The following is an 18068-nucleotide window of genomic DNA, read 5'->3' on the forward strand; positions in this document are numbered from 1 at the left end:
TTTAATGGGAAATAAATAATTTAATATATTAACTTATCTGACTGGAGTATACATACTTGTTTGATATCTGTGTATGCCTTTTCTGTTGCCTTCTTTCTTAGAGAAACTAGTGGATCTGCTTTTTACAACCAGCACCACACTAAATCACCCCCAGTTACTGAGACAAAGTAGACAAGATCTTGCAAACTGGTAAAGTTGGGTAAATAAATAGAAACTGCAAGTAAAGGCACCATAGAGAGGGATCAAGATAACACATGCAACCTTGTCTAACTTTTAATGAGGATATTAGCACATGTCATTTAAACAAGTACCTTTTTGTTTTCTAAAAATTCCAAACACTTCTGTCTTAACGTGGATATTAAAGGACGATGACTACTTTTGCTACCAAGACAGTGTTCAGAAGTCAATAAGAAGGCTAACAGAATGTTAGGTTATAAAGCACAATGTGCAGAGTACAAGTCCAAGGAGGTTATGCAGAAGCTTTACAACATACTGGTGAGGTCTCATCTGGAGTACTGTGTGCATTTTTGGCCTCCAAGTGACAAAACAGACATAAAAAGCCCAGAGAAGAATGATTAGGCTGATTCCAGGAATGTGGAAGATGAGTTATAAAGAAAGATTAAAAGAGCTGAGCCTTTTCAGTTTAAGCAAAAGGAGATTAATAGGAGACATGATAGAAGCAGTGACTCTGTGGCTAAAGAATCTGGGCTGGTAACTTGAAGGTTGCTGGTTCAAATTCCAGCAGTGTCAGAAGGAATGCTACTCCATTGGACCCTTGACCGAGGCCCTTAACCTGCAATTGCTCCAGGAGCCCTGTACAAATAACTGACCCTGTGCTCTGCCCCTAAAATTCTGATTAAGTTGGGATATGCGAAAAAGAGAATTTCCCCTTGGGGATTAATACAGTATACCAAAGTGTTTAAAATTATGAAGGCAATTAGTACAATGGAATGAGACTGTTACTTTAAAATGAGTTCATCAAGAACATGGGGACACAGTTGGAAACTTATTAAGGGTAAATTTCGCAAAAACGTTAGGAAGTGTTTCTTCACACAGAAAACCAAAGATGCATCTAAATCTTTCTAATGTGTTAAAAAATAAAAGAAAAAATAATAATAATCAGAAGTGCTTCAAACAGTAGCTTACCTGTTGTAGTCGTTCCTGTAAAAGGTTGATCCAGTGAACCCAGATCCGTGATGCGGTTGACTCTGCCACTCTGAACCGAAAGGCGAGGTCCTGGAGCAGAAGACCAAGCCGAAGCCTCATCAAGACAAGCAAGAGCTGGTCTTCAGGACAAAGTAGATTGGGTGCACCACCAACACTTTTTCGGTTAAGAATCATCCCTCGTATAGTGGTATCTTCTTGGGATTTTGGAAGTCCCAGTGATGCATTGGAATTTGTGTCTTCTTGTGTTTGCTGTGCTACTGAGTGTGAAATTGGCTCCTAGAATAAAAGAGATGTAAATGTTATGTTTGATTTGTTAGTTACAAAGCCAAAAAAAACCAGCACATTTGTTCACCTTTTGTCCTAATTTTGAAAACTGGCAGCATTGAGAAATCTGTACAATTAAGAAAATTCAAAGATCAAAATTTACATTTACTGATGTCTATATTACATGGTTATGATATATAAAATAAATAATTCACTATGTGATGATAATAATTTCATTTACATAGTGTTTTTTGAACCTGCTCAAAGCGCTTTACATAGAAAGAGGGGAACTTCTTCAACCACCATCAATGTGTACCGTCGACCTGGATGAAGCAACAGCAGCCATTCTTGCGCCAGTATGCTCACCACATGTTAGCTATTCTGGTGGTGAAGGAGTGAAAGACACAGTTAACCAATCAGGGACTGTGGATGATTAGGGAGCCATAATGAACAGGCCAAGGAGAACAATTTCCCAAGGACATCGAGAAACAACCTGCCATTTTGAAAGATACCCAGTATATTATATAACCATTAATGACAAATACCTTAAAATAAGGGATCTACTCTTCCAAAAAGAATGTTTATGTTATAGTTTGTCCAAGCTTCATTTGTGGTTTAGCATTTCAATTGCTTTAAATTTCCATTCTGGAATGCATTCCATCTCTTTAGTATTCTTCTTAGAGTTTGGATATGTATATAGTTCTTAACAGGATGATTTATAGGATGTTTTATTTCAAGAAGCAGGTACTGGTGGAAAGAGTATGTTCTTCAGAAGTATAAAGGCACTGCAAATTTATTATTATTATTATTATTACTCCCTGAACCTGCACTTGTGGCTAAACCAGCCCACAAGCAATATCTGAATTCAAACCCTTTACCATTTTATTATAGGACAATCTTTAACCACCTTAGCATTATGTTTATATCAGAGAAATTATAGCCAAAAATTGAACTTTTTTAACAAAAACAAATGTTATTAAATGTAACAGAAATATGTAAATAACAATATGTCAACGTAATTAAAGTAGGAAAGGTGTGTCTAGTGCCCACAGCTGTACTGATGTAGATTTAGTATAGATTTTGTGTAACATGTTTTGAAACAGTCACTAACAAACAGCTCGATTTTTGTTGCTGGCACATGAGAAGGTAGAATATTAGTGCCCAACTGTGTTATTGTAGGCTATCACATTACCTCTTATATGAACATTGACAGTGCCAGTACTGCGAATAGTGCTTAGGGCGCGAACATATTTCTTACCCTTGCACTTAAACACAATAATTTTGCCTTTTTTGCCATACAGCTACTGTTGTATGATGGTGAAATTTCACACAACCAACGTCACCAGGCATATTATAACAGTTCAGTCGTACAGTATCATATGCATCATGTCAACGTCTGATGATAGATTTACATTGTCACCGCTACTGCTTGATTCGATCAATGATTCAGTTTGAATTTGTTCTATTTATTATGCTTTAATGCTTTATGGCCTTTCATTTGTCATTGTGTGTTTATCGTTGAAACAGCTGGCCTACTCATGAATATTAATGAGTTATTATAAAGTGGCTGATTATTTATAAATATTCATGATTATTTGCAGGATGAAATTCATTCACTATATGATAGCTGAACACTGTCCCAAGAGTTATTTGGACGCAACACCATAAAGCAGGTCATTACACTCACCCCAAGTCTGACTCAGACATAACCGTACTAACATAGAATTCCTTTCTGAGTCACACTCGAGATAACACTAAGGAGGTTAATGCACTGTGCCACCAACGACACACTTCTAAAGATGTCAGATTTTCCTTGTTTTTGGATATGCAATCGTAACATTTCCAGTTTATACATAAAAATAAAATACACTACTAATACAACAAATGTCAAAATATTCCAGGCATTTCCACCAATAAAAACAGTTATTTAACCTTTGAAAAAAATTATGCTCATCTGAATGCCAAGCACATCTTCCAAAATTGGGTGAAAAAGGTCATCTAAATTAGCGTTGATGCCATGCAAACAGACTGCTTGCTTGAACACTCAAAACATACATGTACTGTATGTGATGATGACCTGAATCAGTGTTTCTGGACTTTTTTTTTTCTTTTTAATGACTCTGTGAAAGGGATTATTTGTAGCTGAGGTTCAATTGTTCTCATTAAAAATGTACTGTAATAAGAAAAAAAGTAGTATCTTCTGTGTGCTACTCATTACATTTTTAGTCCCAGATTTGTAACTATTTATAACTTTGACTCACCAGAATTATTTCCATGTGATAGTGAGTCATTTAGTTGAGGAAACCAGTGGAAGTTAATGGGAAGTTCTTTTAAAAGCAGAAGCCTATAAATCTTCCTACAATGAAACAAAGGAATTTGCAACAATCTACCAAATCATGTGCTTGATGAGAAGGACATAACAGCATACTGTACATGGCAACACGCTACTGAAACAAGCTGATGTACTGATTGGTCTTGTCTTGCTTGTAAAATTTTTCAAGTTCTTATGTAAAGCTCTATAAAGGAAGTAAAAACAAAGGAAGAATTAGGGACATTCGATACTGGAAATAAGGGGGGTTTGCCAGGTCACAAAATAAAACTGAAGTAGAATGCCAATACAACATTTAGAAAGTATCCCAGCTGAAGAGACTTAAATTAGTGAGCTTCTCTCTATCTAATCTATAAAAGGAAACTATCTGTTAACCCCAACTACCACAAAATGCAGCCATGTGTCACCTGCTTCACAGCATTTTTTGTATAACAGCAAAGTGAACCGCATATTTGAGCAACTGTGGCGAGAGGAAAGCACAGATGTATATGCTGCTTTCCAAAATGGTAAAATTGTGGTAACTGACTGTTGCTGCTTTGCATGCGACTCTGACATTTCTCTGTGGTATGGTCTAAGATTTTGTAGCTAGTGATTATGGATCTCTTGCTCACTGTTCAGAAATCTCTGCCTACTCTCACCTCAGTTGCACTGTTCGTGTGTTAATGCTATCAACCTAGAAAACTGTCAGACAACGCTTGTTTGTGTAAATGATTTCTTAATTGCTGGGTAATAGTCTCTTGACAGTATTGTTACAGTGTAAACTGTGGAATGCTTTAAACTGTTTTATCTAAACAAACAAATTTCAACAGGCGTAATTGTGTACAACCAACCGACTCTAATTATTCCTTTAACTTAATTTATCTAAGGGGCAATTACTTTTTTTCCCACACAGAGCACAACTGTTATTCAATAACTTATTCATTTAATTAAAATGTATTATATGTTCAATCAGATGGCTTTGACCGCATATTAAATTTTGACAGAAGACAAATACATTCAACTGTCAAAAAAATTAAATAATAGAAACAATCAGGATGGGAGAAATTACATGTTAATGGCATTGTATCTACATTTGGGACCGATACAGCTTTCATATATTTAATAGAATCACAAGAGGAGTCCTGCTATGTAAGCGGTATTCCTTGCAGTTAGAAGTTCAACTGGCCAATGGGGCAGATGGCATTCTCCTTTTGTTCTCCTGGCTGAAAGGGTTTTACTGTATTCCATTGGCCCCTGGGTTTGAGTCCTGCTGCTACTTAGAACAGGCAATCCAACTGGAGATAAACATGTTTGGGCCCCAGTCGGTACGTGAATGGGAGATCATCTGGAAAAACCCTGAGTTGCTGCTTGAAGAGGTGTTTATGTGGCCAACATTGTGTTTACCCTGTGGTCTGTTGTTGAATCCCAATGACCCAAAATGCTATACATGCTATAAAAATGGCACTGTCCTTTGGATGAGATCTAAAACTAAGGTCCTGACTTTCTGTGGTCATAAAATGACCCTAAGCATCTTGCAAAAAGAATGTTTTTTTTTTTTTTTTTTACAAATGTCCTGGCTAGATTGCTCACCACAGTCATAGTCATTCAGGCCCCTAAATCATCCCCTGTCTCTAATTAGTTAAAAGCCTCTCTCACCCCTTTACCACCTAATAGCTAATGCATGGTGAGCATACTGGCGCAAGAATGGCTGCTTTCATCATCCAGGTGGAGGCAACACATTGGTGGTGGTTGAAGTAGCTCTTCATTGTCCATGTAAAGCGTTTTGAGTAGGTTAGAAAAGCACTATATAAAATGTAATACATGAATTAATTATTATTACTGTCTTTGGGAGGACCACCAGCTGAGGAGGGGTAGGGAATGGGCTATTGATCAATCTGAGTGAATTTTGAGCAGAGAAAAATAGTGCCATGACAGAGAGAGTTAGAAGGCCCAACTGGCCACTGTACAGTACCAAAAAGGAGTTCACCTTTAGCTCCACTGGCTGTAAGGGGTTTTCTGTAATACAAAGGCCCCCCGAGTGTGTGTGAGGGGTGGGGGTCTTCCTCAACAAATTTCTAAGCAGTTACATTGGGTTTTGAACACATTCTCAAAATGTTATATTTTACATGGCAAAACTGATAGTATACCATCACCGGATCTTAAACCCACTGTATATTTTTCACAATAATGAAGAGAAATCATTGGAGAAGCCTTTGTGTAATAAATGAGGGTGAGTTACTTACTATTTAGCTATTCTACTTAAGCAGGTGTAATTAAAAGGATTGAAAAGCCAGATATACTCAATCTGCCACATCTGTCTGTTGGGTTAGAAGAGGGTTGGGATTTGGTACTTAACATCGCTAATATAGATGGATCAAGCACTACAGATCTCAAAAGAAAGAACAATTACCAAAATAAAAATGGAATTTATATTATATATATATATATATATACATACACACACACACACACACACACACACACACACACACACACACACACACACACACGTGCTGGTCATAAAATTAGAATATCATGACAAAGTTGATTTATTTCAGTAATTCCATTCAAAAAGTGAAACTTGTATATTAGATTCATTCATTACACACAGACTGATGTATTTCAAATGTTTATTTCTTTTAATGTTGATGATTATAACTGACAACTAATGAAAGTCCCAAATTCAGTATCTCGGAAAATTAGAATATTGTGAAAAGGTTCAATATTGAAGACACCTGGTGCCACACTCTAATCAGCTAATTAACTCAAAACACCTGCAAAAGCCTTTAAATGGTCTCTCAGTCTAGTTCTGTAGGCTACACAATCATAGGGAAGACTGCTGAATTGACATTTGTCCAAAAGACTACCATTGACACCTTGCACAAGGAGGGCAAGACACAAAAGGTCATTGCTAAAGAGGCTGGCTGTTCACAGAGCTCTGTGTCCAAGCACATTAATAGAGAGGCGAAGGGAAGGACAAGATGTGGTAGAAAAAAAAGTGTACAAGCAATAGGGATAACCGCACTCTGGAGAGGATTGTGAAACAAAACCCATTCAAAAATGTGGGGGAGATTCACAAAGAGTGGACTGCAGCTGGAGTCAGTGCTTCAAGATCCACCACGCACAGACGTATGCAAGACATGGGTTTCAGCTGTCGCATTCCTTGTGTCAAGCCACTCTTGAACAAGAGACAGCGTCAGAAGCGTCTCACCTGGGCTAAAGACAAAAAGGACTGGACTGCTGCTGAGTGGTCCAAAGTTATGTTCTCTGATGAAAGTAAATTTTGCATTTCCTTTGGAAATCAAGGTCCCAGAGTCTGGAGGAAGAGAAGAGAGGCACAGAATCCACGTTGCGTGAGGTCCAGTGTAAAGTTTCCACAGTCAGTGATGGTTTGGGATGCCACGTCATCTGCTGGTGTTCGTCCATTGTGTTTTCTGAGGTCCAAGGTCAACACAGCTGTCTACCAGGAAGTTTTACAGCACTTCATGCTTCCTGCTGCTGACGAACTTTATGGAGATGCAGATTTCATTTTCCAACAGGACCTGGCACCTGCACACAGTGCCAAAGCTACCAGTACCTGGTTTAAGGACCATGGTATCCCTGTTCTTGATTGGCCAGCAAACTCGCCTGACCTTAACCCCATAGAAAATCTATGGGGTATTGTGACGAGGAAGATGCAATACGCCACACCCAACAATTCAGAAGAGCTGAAGGCCACTATCAGAGCAACATGGGCTCTCATAACACCTGAGCAGTGCCACAGACTGATCGACTCCATGCCACGCCACATTGCTGCAGTAATCCAGGCCAAAGGAGCCCCAACTAAATATTGAGTGCTGTACATGCTCATACTTTTCATGTTCATACCTTTCAGTTGGCCAACGTTTCTAAAAATCCTTTTTTTGCATTGGTCTTAATTGATATTCTAATTTTCCGAGATACTGAATTTGGGACTTTCATTAGTTGTCAGTTATAATCATCAACATTAAAAGAAATAAACATTTGAAATACATCAGTCTGTGTGTAATGAATGAATCTAATATACAAGTTTCACTTTTTGAATGGAATTACTGAAATAAATCAATTTTGTCATGATATTCTAATTTTATGACCAGCACTTGTATATTATATATATATATACACACAGTATATATATATATATATATATATATATATATATATATATATATATAGTGGAATATATTTTGTAATAAAGGCAGAGCATCTCTAATCTAAAATTTCAAAATCCAAAGTGGGCCATAATTTGAAACTTTTTGAGCACTGACAGGACACTACCACTATAACATGCCATACTTGACCTCACTTGCCCCTGTGGGTCTCTGTTCCCTCCAATTTTTTTTCTGCTGAGCTGATTTGATTAATACATGAGGTAGTACTTAATATTTACAATGTATTTCTTCAATTCCCCCTTTGAGGTTCAAGTGACACATCAACACATGAATGACAATAACTGGGCTGGAGTGGTTGGAGGGTTTGGGGGAGAGGTGTTCCCAGTGTTGTTTTGGAAGCCCAGGGTGCATTACCAGTTGGTCAAAGGCACAATAACAGCTGCATGGCACTTCAATTCAAAAGTGCTGTGGGCTCTCAGCATAGAGGGAACACAGGCCCTGACAGTCTTTTGGCACAGTCTATTATCAACCATTATCACAGGTGCATTAACAAGTGCATTAACACTGTGTTTTTGCTTACTCACCGAGTTCAGTAACAGTTTAATCAAAACACAGTATCATAGGTGGAGACTGATAGCCTGCTGTTGTTGCTGTTGCTTAACAGATAATCACATATCCTGTTGATGATATTTGTGCACAAACTTTGTTTCATGCACAACATTATTAAAAAAATTGTATAAAATTACCTTCAGGCTATGTGTATAAAGAGTATACAAAACATAAACACATGTCATGATTGGACTTGGGTTCCATCTCCGAGATATCTCATTCTGCATATGCAAATATTCCAAAAATATTTAAATTAAATATAAAATATTCAAAATACTTCTGGGTCCCAAGCATTTCAGACTAGGGATGCTCAACCTGTAAAAACTTAATTGTCTTCTGATTAGGGATAACTATAGTTTAAACACAACTTTAGGTATTTTCAGTTTACATACCAGCTTCGCCATATACTCATCACTGAAGATATCAATTTCTTCAGACTCTTTATCCATGTCTTCAAACTCCTCCTCTTCTCCATCAGATGCTTCACCCGCTTCACTCTCAGTTTCCCTCCTGTAGCACAGCCCACTTCCATCACCATTTTTTAAGAACCTCAGGAAAGCAAAAAATTTCTCATAGCTCTCAAATCCAGTATAGAATCTCAGCCATTTGGGGTCTTTGCGAAGGACCTGAGCTGAAATGATCGTGCTGCGTGCATGGAAGCGCTTTTCCTGTAGCTGAGTGCCAAGCTGCAGCACTGAATCCGCACTAGAGGCTGCCTCTTCCTGGGCCTTCCTCAGTTCCCGATAAGCCAGTGAGTTCTCCAAGACCAGCCTCGCAACCTCATTCTCAAGAGCATCAATCCGAGTTTCACGGGCTGTTGTAAGAGTCTGGAGCTCCCACTCCAATTTATCCTTTATATAAGACATGCAAAAAAAGAAAGTCACAGATGAGAAACATGTTTAAAAAAATGACAACAAAAGCAGAAAACAAATTTAAAAGCAGTCCTTGGCTAAATTAAGTTTAACTTATTTCCATTCATCAATTTTTATACTGCTTTTTCCAAAGGGTATTTTACTCAAGTAATTAAACTAAATAACTTCAACTGCCCTATACATGTAATGTATAGAAATCTCAAATACATATATCTTAACATGCTGTGTGTAAATATAGAAGGCTGGCGTCCTTCAACATCTGTAATAAGATGCTGCAGATGTTCTATCAGACGGTTGTGGTGAATGCCCTCTTCTATGCAGTGGTGTGCTGGGGAGGCAGCACTAAGAAGAGGGACGCCTCACGCCTGGACAAACTCGTGAGGAAGGCAGCTCTATTGTAGGCATGGAGCTGGACAGTTTGACATCTGTGGCAGAGCGATGGGCGCTGAGCAGGTTCCTGTCAATCATGGAGAATCCACTTCATCCACTGAACAGTATCTCCAGAAAGAGGAGCAGCTTCAGCGACAGACTGCTGTTAATGTCCTGCTCCACTGACAGACTGAGGAGATCGTTCCTCCCCCACACTATGCGACTCTTCAAATCCACCCGGGGGGGGTAAACGTTAACATCATACAAAGTTATTGTCTTCTTTACCTGCATTTTTTTATCACTCTTTAATTTAATATTGTTTCTTTATCAGTATGCTGCTGCTGGAGTATGTGAATTTCCCCTTGGGATTAATAAAGTATCTATCTATCTATCTATCTATCTATCTATACATCTGTGATAGTAATAGCAAGACAAACACAAGATATTGATTTAAAATATGTTAAACATTGTAAATTCAGGAAGACTGTGGACAGTGCAGTGAACTTGAGTATAACTGGCATTCAGTTATATCACCTGCACTTCAGAACAGGACATCTACCTGAAGCTAAACATGTTTGGGCCTGGTCAATACTTGAATGGGAAACTATCTAGGAAAAGCTAGGGTTGATGCTGTTAGAGGTGTTGGTGAGGCTAGCAGTGTGTGCTGTGGTCTGTAAGTGTATCCTAATGCCCAGTGCAGTGACAGGGACACTGTGCTGTAAATATGGCACCATCTTTCAAATGTGATGTAAAATCTAGGTCTTGACTTTCTGTGGTCATTAAAGATCCCTGGGCATCTTTTGAAAAGAGTAGGGTGTACCCCGATGTCCTGGCTAAACTGACATCGTCTGCTCTGGTCACCTAATCATCCCCTGTCTCTAACTGTCTCTCTCTCTCTCTCTTTCAGCCCTTCATCACTTAACAGCTAATGTGTGGTGAGTGTACTGGTATCATTCAGGTGGGTCCTACACATTGGTGGTGGCTGAAGTGGTTGCCCTCTGTCTATAAAGCGATTTGAGTAGTGAGAAAAGCACTATATAAATGTAATCATTATTATATCTAGAGGTAGCCAACTTCAGTCAAATACTGCTGAATGTAAATAGTTAAGGAAAGAGCATTTTAGTATTTTTTAAGTTGTTTACTATGCCATAGTACATTCAAATGAGCTTTCCTGAAGATACAGATGTTTATGACTAAAAAACATTTAGATTTTAAATGTATTTGGTCAATGCTGGCTATCTCTTGCATTACTAAAAATTAAAAAATGAATAAATTAAACCTAACTGTTTTGGTTTACATCTTTACATATTTGGCAAGGATTAATAACATATTTATTGCATCTGTTATTAAAATCTCAAACATGTATGTTAAACCAATAGACAACCTTTAACTTTATATAGTACCTTTCAGTAGTGTAACAATATCTTAAGTGTGACGTAGTACTGTTGTTTATATGTATTTATTTTTTATAGTTGGAGCTCAGGCAGGTTAAGTGACTTGTCATGTAATGAATCAGAGGCTAGAACTAAACCAGCAACTTTAAGATTTAAAATCTAATACCTTAGCCACTATACTAGCAAACTACTATTTGTGCATGTACAAAAAGAGGTGTCAGTACCAACTGAAACTGATCTTGGAAACATTTCCTTGAGCTTGAAGAAAATCTAAATATATTAACACTATGGTGAATGATGAGGAGATCTACTAGAAAACAGGAGTTTTGAAGTCCTTGAAAGTTGTAAGGTTGGCAATATGTATTTTTAAATTAGCAACTTCAGTACCTATGATACTGTATACCTCAGAAACTGACTGTATAGTAGTGCAAAATAATTTAAATATATATTTTCTGATATCAGTGTTATAACTAGAAAAGCCACTGAATAAAATGTTATTTCTCATTGTTCTGACTCATATTTAAACTCCCAATTGCATAATATTTTCAATGATTAGAACCAAACCTCAGGGCTATATTTTAAACACAGTCATGTGCAACCAACCTCCCCTAAAACATCAAGTTACCCTCACTCTCAACCCAATTCACCTACACATAACCCATGCACTACAAGATCTGCTGTTAGCAAGGAAAATAATAAAAAAGTATCCCCCAACTCCATTAAAAGGAGTTATCGCTTAATAAAAAAACTGAGAATTAACTGCTTTCCTACCTGATTCTAGTAGTGTAAATGGAAAGCTCCAGGTAAACTAAATTATATAAAACCACCTTGCAATGATACTTCTGGCAGTTTCTTTCTTGGAGCAGTAATAAAACAACTTGAGCAAATAAGACTGAAAGAATCTGATAACAGAGGTACATGTGTATACTACATAACATTTCTGAGCTTACAAATCTTGCCAATTCTGAACTGTATTTTTTGGTTAAACACATGCTTATTAGAAGGATTAGTTCAGCATGAATCCATATTATTTGTGTGCAATCTTCCTACAGACATCAATTTTGATTTGCTGCAAAAATATCTGTATGATGATGCACAACTGAAGAAAAATCTTTATACCACTGCCTGGAGAAATCTTTTTTAGTACTTACTTAGGTTGTCTTAATAGTAGTCTGAGTAGCGAATTACTTCTAATGCCATTGCCTCACATGGCTCCTGCTTCTTCCACCTATGCAGCTGAAGCTGGACATACCTTGCTCTGTTTAAATTGCTTTTCTTTGTTCTCCAGCACTGCCTGAAGGTTGCACAGGGCCTCTTCCTGCTTATGCAATTTTTTTGCCAAGTTTTGGACAAGACCACTCAGAGCAATTGGATCAGGAGGTAGTGGGTAGCTGGCATGGTCATTCTCAAAACCATGCCTGAACCAGACTCCCATCTGCACCCCTCGCACTGTTTCACTGACCAGTTCCATTAGTTCAGCAGCCAGGACCAGATCCCCAAGATTTGGAGAAGTTTCTGTAAGATAATCATAAACATATACCAAAAAATGACAAATATAAGGAGGAGAGTGAGAAGATCAGATTTACCAGTATTTTTTACCCCACAGTCCACTATATATACATACATATTAACAACATATTTAAACTTAATTAAAATATTTGGCAATATTAACCATGTGGATGAGAGAAATTGTTGCAGTTCACATTTGACTCATTATGTGATAAGATGGTGACCAATCTGGGCTAATTAACATGATAACTTTCAAAGACGTACAGGTCCTGTTTCTCTTGAAAGATCCATTCTTAGTAAACTTGTATCATTCATTCAAACAACTTCATTGGTCCATTTTAACAAATTCAGAGAGGCTTTTATTGATAAACGTTTCCAATGTTTATATCAATATGATCATGCAGTGCATTTAGTTGGACTCTTGCCTCTCACTCCTAAGTTAGAAATGAGGGATGTTATGATGACTCTTGAATTTTCAATACTTTAGAACAAAGTGATTAAATCTGGATAATAGTGCAAGATAGTGTCTATGTTTATCAAAGAGTGGTTACACTCAGAACTAGACAGGAGAGTTTAGTCTTTTTTGACCTTGCTTTGCTTATTTTGGACTTTGAACTCAGTCCAGTGATTTGTTCTTTGGCAGGATCATCAGTATTTGACCTCTTGTCTGTTTCATGACTCTTTTGGGATTTGTTCTCCATTTCTACCTGTTTCCTTATTACTGTTCCTTGCATCTGCCTCACTTTTTGGATTTACCTTTTGGATCATGGATTTGTTTAAATAAGTCATTAATTTAATTACCATCATATCTGTTTTATTCATAACCCTGAATGTTTTTCAAATTTACCTTGATGCACACAATCCACCATTTCTTTGTGAAAGTGGTGCAGCACACATCGCATGCTGTTGTCTTTCCACTTTGCTGGGTACAGTACGCCATCAAGCATGTGATACTTATCAAAGTGTTTGATGCTTTGCTGATGTATACAGTACATTTGTATACGTATAACAAACTTGCATTGTATGTATATAGTGTCAAACACAGTAAAAGATGCTATGTTCATGAGTACAATGTAATTCAAGTCAATCTGGTTACCGGTTCGGTGTTTGTCCTTTCAATAATGTTTATTTTTTATTTTGTTAATGCTTCACAAATCTGTTTCTGTCTCACGGAAGTTACAGTTTGTGTTGGTATCTTGCCTTCTGTTCTTTCACCACTAATGTGGCATAGGTAAGAGTTGGGTATCAATTATGCTTTGATATGCATTAATTTAGAGCAGCATGATGGCATAAGCCTCAGTGCTGCTTGGTCACAGCTTCAGGGATTGATTTTTAACCAATGCTTTCAAAAAAATTTGGGTAGATTAGTGAACAATGTGAAGTTTGCATGTGCTTCAGCATACCCTCACATCCTTTCTCTATATTCTCATATAATCCAAACAAGTGCATATGTTATGCAGACTGATGGACGGGTATGTGTGAGTACAGGGGAGCATGCCCCATAATGGAATGATGCTTCCTGCCTTGCCCCAATTCTTCAGGGAAAGGCTTTGGCAGCCTCATCCCTATAATGTAAGATGTAGCTTGAGAAATTTATATGCCTTTGCAATTCAGGTCAAAAGACAGGAGATCTCAATTAACTGTGCATGGAGATGTACTGCTTGGAAATATTTCTGCAGCCTCTGCCATACCTGTCTTGGGTATGACGTTAATCTGCATCCATCCCTGCACGTAGGCCCTCCAGCGTGAAGGTAAAAACTTGGGGGTTGGTGGCAGAATTGGCACTGTCATGTGGTGGGTGCAGCAATGCGCTGTATCAGCGTGTGCTCCTAACCTCTCTCTCTCTCTCTCTCTCTCTCCCTCTCCCTCTCTGCCATACTACATTAAAAAGCATGCATATTGTTCAGTTTAAAATTTGATAGATTTTGCTTTGGTGGCCATGATTCATTTTATATTATCAGAGCTGAAAATCTGATGTATTAATTAAGTAAAAATGAGACATAAAAGGGAGTACTTAACATTTGATTTGTTTCTTTGGCAATACCAAAAACATAAAACAGTTTTATAAATTTAATTTTAAAATGTACTGGGCACATTTTACAACATTAATTCGCACATTTTACAACATTAATTCATTTTTAGCTAGTACAAGGTACCTATTGCAAGTTCACTAACATAATGCACAGATAGCATAATATTGCATTTGTTACAGACTAACAATAATCAGGAAAAGGATGCTACACAAGGTTTCAGCTCATGTCAACATTGAGGTAAGGATTTGCCACTTCAGCACTAGATTATATATATCTGTGGAGAATATACACTGGTCCACTAAAAAGGACTGTACACAGCCTTCATTTTTGAGCCATTATTTTTATTAATACAGCTAACTTCCATGTTTCAGATATCATTTCATGCAACAGCGACAACTTAGTGTCTTGATATAACAGTGATCACTCTATCGATCCAAGGAATACAGTGGATCCCAAACTCACTGCAGAAGATGGCTACATGGGCACAAATGCCACTCAAACCAGCAAAATCTATGCTGAAAGTAAAGCCATCAAAATACATCTTAAGCATTCAAGGAGCTGAGATTCCATCTATTTAAGATCAGGAAATCTGATGTCTTGGGAAAATGTTTTGATAGCGCCTTAAGGGAAAGTGACAACTTCAAAAATAACAAATGTCATTTAAACCAGAGGTCCCTAATTCCAGTCCTAGAGGACCACAGTGACTGAGTTTTCATTCTAACCATTTTCTTAATTAGTGACCTGTAGTGCTGCTAATTAACTTCTTTTGAATTCATTTGAATTGGCTTTCTCTTCAAGATGCAGACCCCTTCATTGTTTCTTTTTCCTTAAATAGCTGGCAAACAATAATGAGATACAAAATGAGCCAAAACATGACTAGCAAACTATGTCCATCATACAAAATCTGAAAATAAAGAAAGATGAAGGTCTCAGGAATGTTGATCTGCTCAGGTCCCCAAAACATTTTAACAGTGTTCTTAGAAAACAGAAAACAATTTTGGAAATGTACACTATTGCACAATGAGAGCAGCAACAAGCCATGGAATTAAAGAACGTGTTTAATTAACAAGAACACTCGGCACCTAATTAAGCAGTAATTAACTCCAAATTGGTTGGAGTTTCAGGCCCAGACTTAACTGGTCTTCTGTTGGCTCACTCACTTCACATTTCATTTTTGTTTGGGTGCCAATAAAGGAAAGTAATGAAGCAATTCAGAGGAACGATGAAGATATTCAGGGGAACATATCTTTAAAAAAAGAAGTCAATTAAAAGTAATTCAAAAAATGTTAATTAGCTGCAAAAACAGGTTACAAATTATGAAATGAATGAAAACTTGCCACCACTGTGGTCCTCCAGGAGTTGGGGACCCTTGATTTACACAACTGGCTCATGATGATTGACAACAGCCAACTGCTTGTGAGGTTTAAGGTATGGTGCTTCCAGAACAGACCTATACCCAGACTCCAATCCTCATGCCCCAAGTGGAAGCAAAGGAAAGACAGTGCAAAAAAGTTAGTGCAAAAACAGTTAGATGTTCACACAGCATTTCGCGGGTCAATCTCTACAGCAGGACCTCCAAGTTGAGGTTGCCAGTTTAATCAGTGTTGGAAGAATTCAAAACCACCAATGCAACAGCATTCAGTACACTGGTACTGTCAGGGAATGTAACGTCCATTAAATGTGACAGGGATGGAGCACCAGGAAGCAGTGACAATGGAGATTTGAAATAGTCTGTCAAGGTCAGCTGGGACTTGGCAATTACAATGCCAAATGAAGGCAACCACTAAAGGAAAACAAGAACTTGTGGTGCAAAGGATTAGAAAAGCAGTAGGAGAATACTGCATGAAAGCAGTGGTGCTCACAAGCCAGGGATAGTGGACACAGTGGGACTAGGTAATTTGGCATCTGCTATGCTTTAAGGAACTATGGGGTATCGACCAGAGAAGGTTGACCATCCACCTGTGCTCCAAACCCAGACAACCTAAGGATTTGGGGTAAACTGGAAGATCCATCCTGTAAGCAATGTTGCACAACCCTTTGCAACCTGAACCACATTCTGACAGGATGTCGCAAAGCAATTGAGAAAGGAGGCTACAGGTAGAGAGATGGCAAGGTCTTTACAAGAATTGCTAAATGGGTGCATCAAGAAATGGATCAAAGCTAATAAACTCCAGGCATCACCACCTGAATCCATCAAATTCATCAAGGATGGTGATAAGGCTCCTAGGGCGAGAACAACTGCCAAGAACCACCCTTCCATTCTACAACAAACTTCATATTAGGAGATGAGAGTAAACTTGGGAAAGAAAGTCCTTCCAGAAGAGGGGGCAGTAGCTTCAATCCAACCAGACTTGATTCTGTTATCTCAGAGTACAAAAACAATCCTAGTGATGGAATTCACTGTGCCCTGGGAAGACAGGTTGGCAATTTCCCATCAGTTAAAAAGTGTCAAGTATCACAACTTGATCGATGATGCTCTTGTCAAAGGATGATGCACAACATTATTCCCAGCAATATCAGACTGTTACTTCTTATAGGAGGTTGAGTTGGAACCTAAACAGCTGAAGGAAGCCACTAGGAAGTCTGTCATGCCAGCTGAGATCACCTCAAGATGGGCATGGCTGACAAGAGCCTATTATAGCAACCCTTCTGCAGGTGAAGGCTAATATTGTCTTTGTTGGCTCACTCAGGCAAGGCATACAGTTAAAAGAAAAAAACTAGGGACCCTGACATACCTGTTGAGAATACAGAAGTGTTTCTAAATCTTTAAGTGCTATCTAAAGTAGCTGCTGTAGTAGCATCTTCACTTGTAAGATGTCACTCATCCATTGTCTTCTTTAACATTTGTTTTACATCAGTGTAAAAATATAGGTAAGGCAGTATTGTTGTATGCAATTAGTATGCTGAAATGCTACAAAATGTCCTGTTTTCTGACTGCCCTATTGTTATAGTTTAACTGGAAAGCATGCTACATTTTGGCAGCTATTTCAAAGAGACAGGGGACAGGAATTGTGAAATTTGCCTGCTCGCTATAAATAACTCTGTATCTGCAAATCTGAATTTTACTATGACTTAATTAAATACTTCAATGACAAAAGAAAATGAAGGAATTGTTATTCTGTGTAGAGATGTTTTTATTTGCTGTGATTCAAATTAAAAACCTAGAAATTATTTTCTAACTGTAATAATCATAACTAACACATTTCACATACAAGAATGTAAATGAACCCACTTCATGCCATATTTTAACTATTTCACAATAAAAATTTCAGTGACTGGTTAAAATTGTTATTGTTTTAATTGCCATTTCACAATTACTATTAATTATGCATTTTAAAATTACTGGTTATCAATTTCTTAATTGCAGTTTTCTATATTTAGCCCTTGCACAGTCAAGAAATGGATTAAAGAAC

General features: G+C 37.7%; 1 protein-coding gene across 2 annotated transcripts in view; it reads right to left on the reverse strand.

The window, feature by feature from the left end:
- LOC114648993 (uncharacterized) overlaps positions 1 to 18068 on the reverse strand; it is a 33148-nt gene that overhangs the window by 3093 nt on the left and 11987 nt on the right. For both annotated transcript variants that reach the window (XM_028798379.2, XM_028798378.2), the window contains exons 3-5: positions 12366 to 12628; positions 8871 to 9329; positions 1147 to 1443 (exon numbers count right to left, since the gene is read on the reverse strand). In XM_028798379.2, the coding sequence (XP_028654212.1) occupies positions 1147 to 1443; positions 8871 to 9329; positions 12366 to 12628 (1019 nt within the window). The remainder of the gene's footprint in view (positions 1 to 1146; positions 1444 to 8870; positions 9330 to 12365; positions 12629 to 18068) is intronic.

This window comes from Erpetoichthys calabaricus, chromosome 3, assembly GCF_900747795.2.
Source record: "Erpetoichthys calabaricus chromosome 3, fErpCal1.3, whole genome shotgun sequence".
Taxonomy (NCBI): domain Eukaryota; kingdom Metazoa; phylum Chordata; class Cladistia; order Polypteriformes; family Polypteridae; genus Erpetoichthys; species Erpetoichthys calabaricus.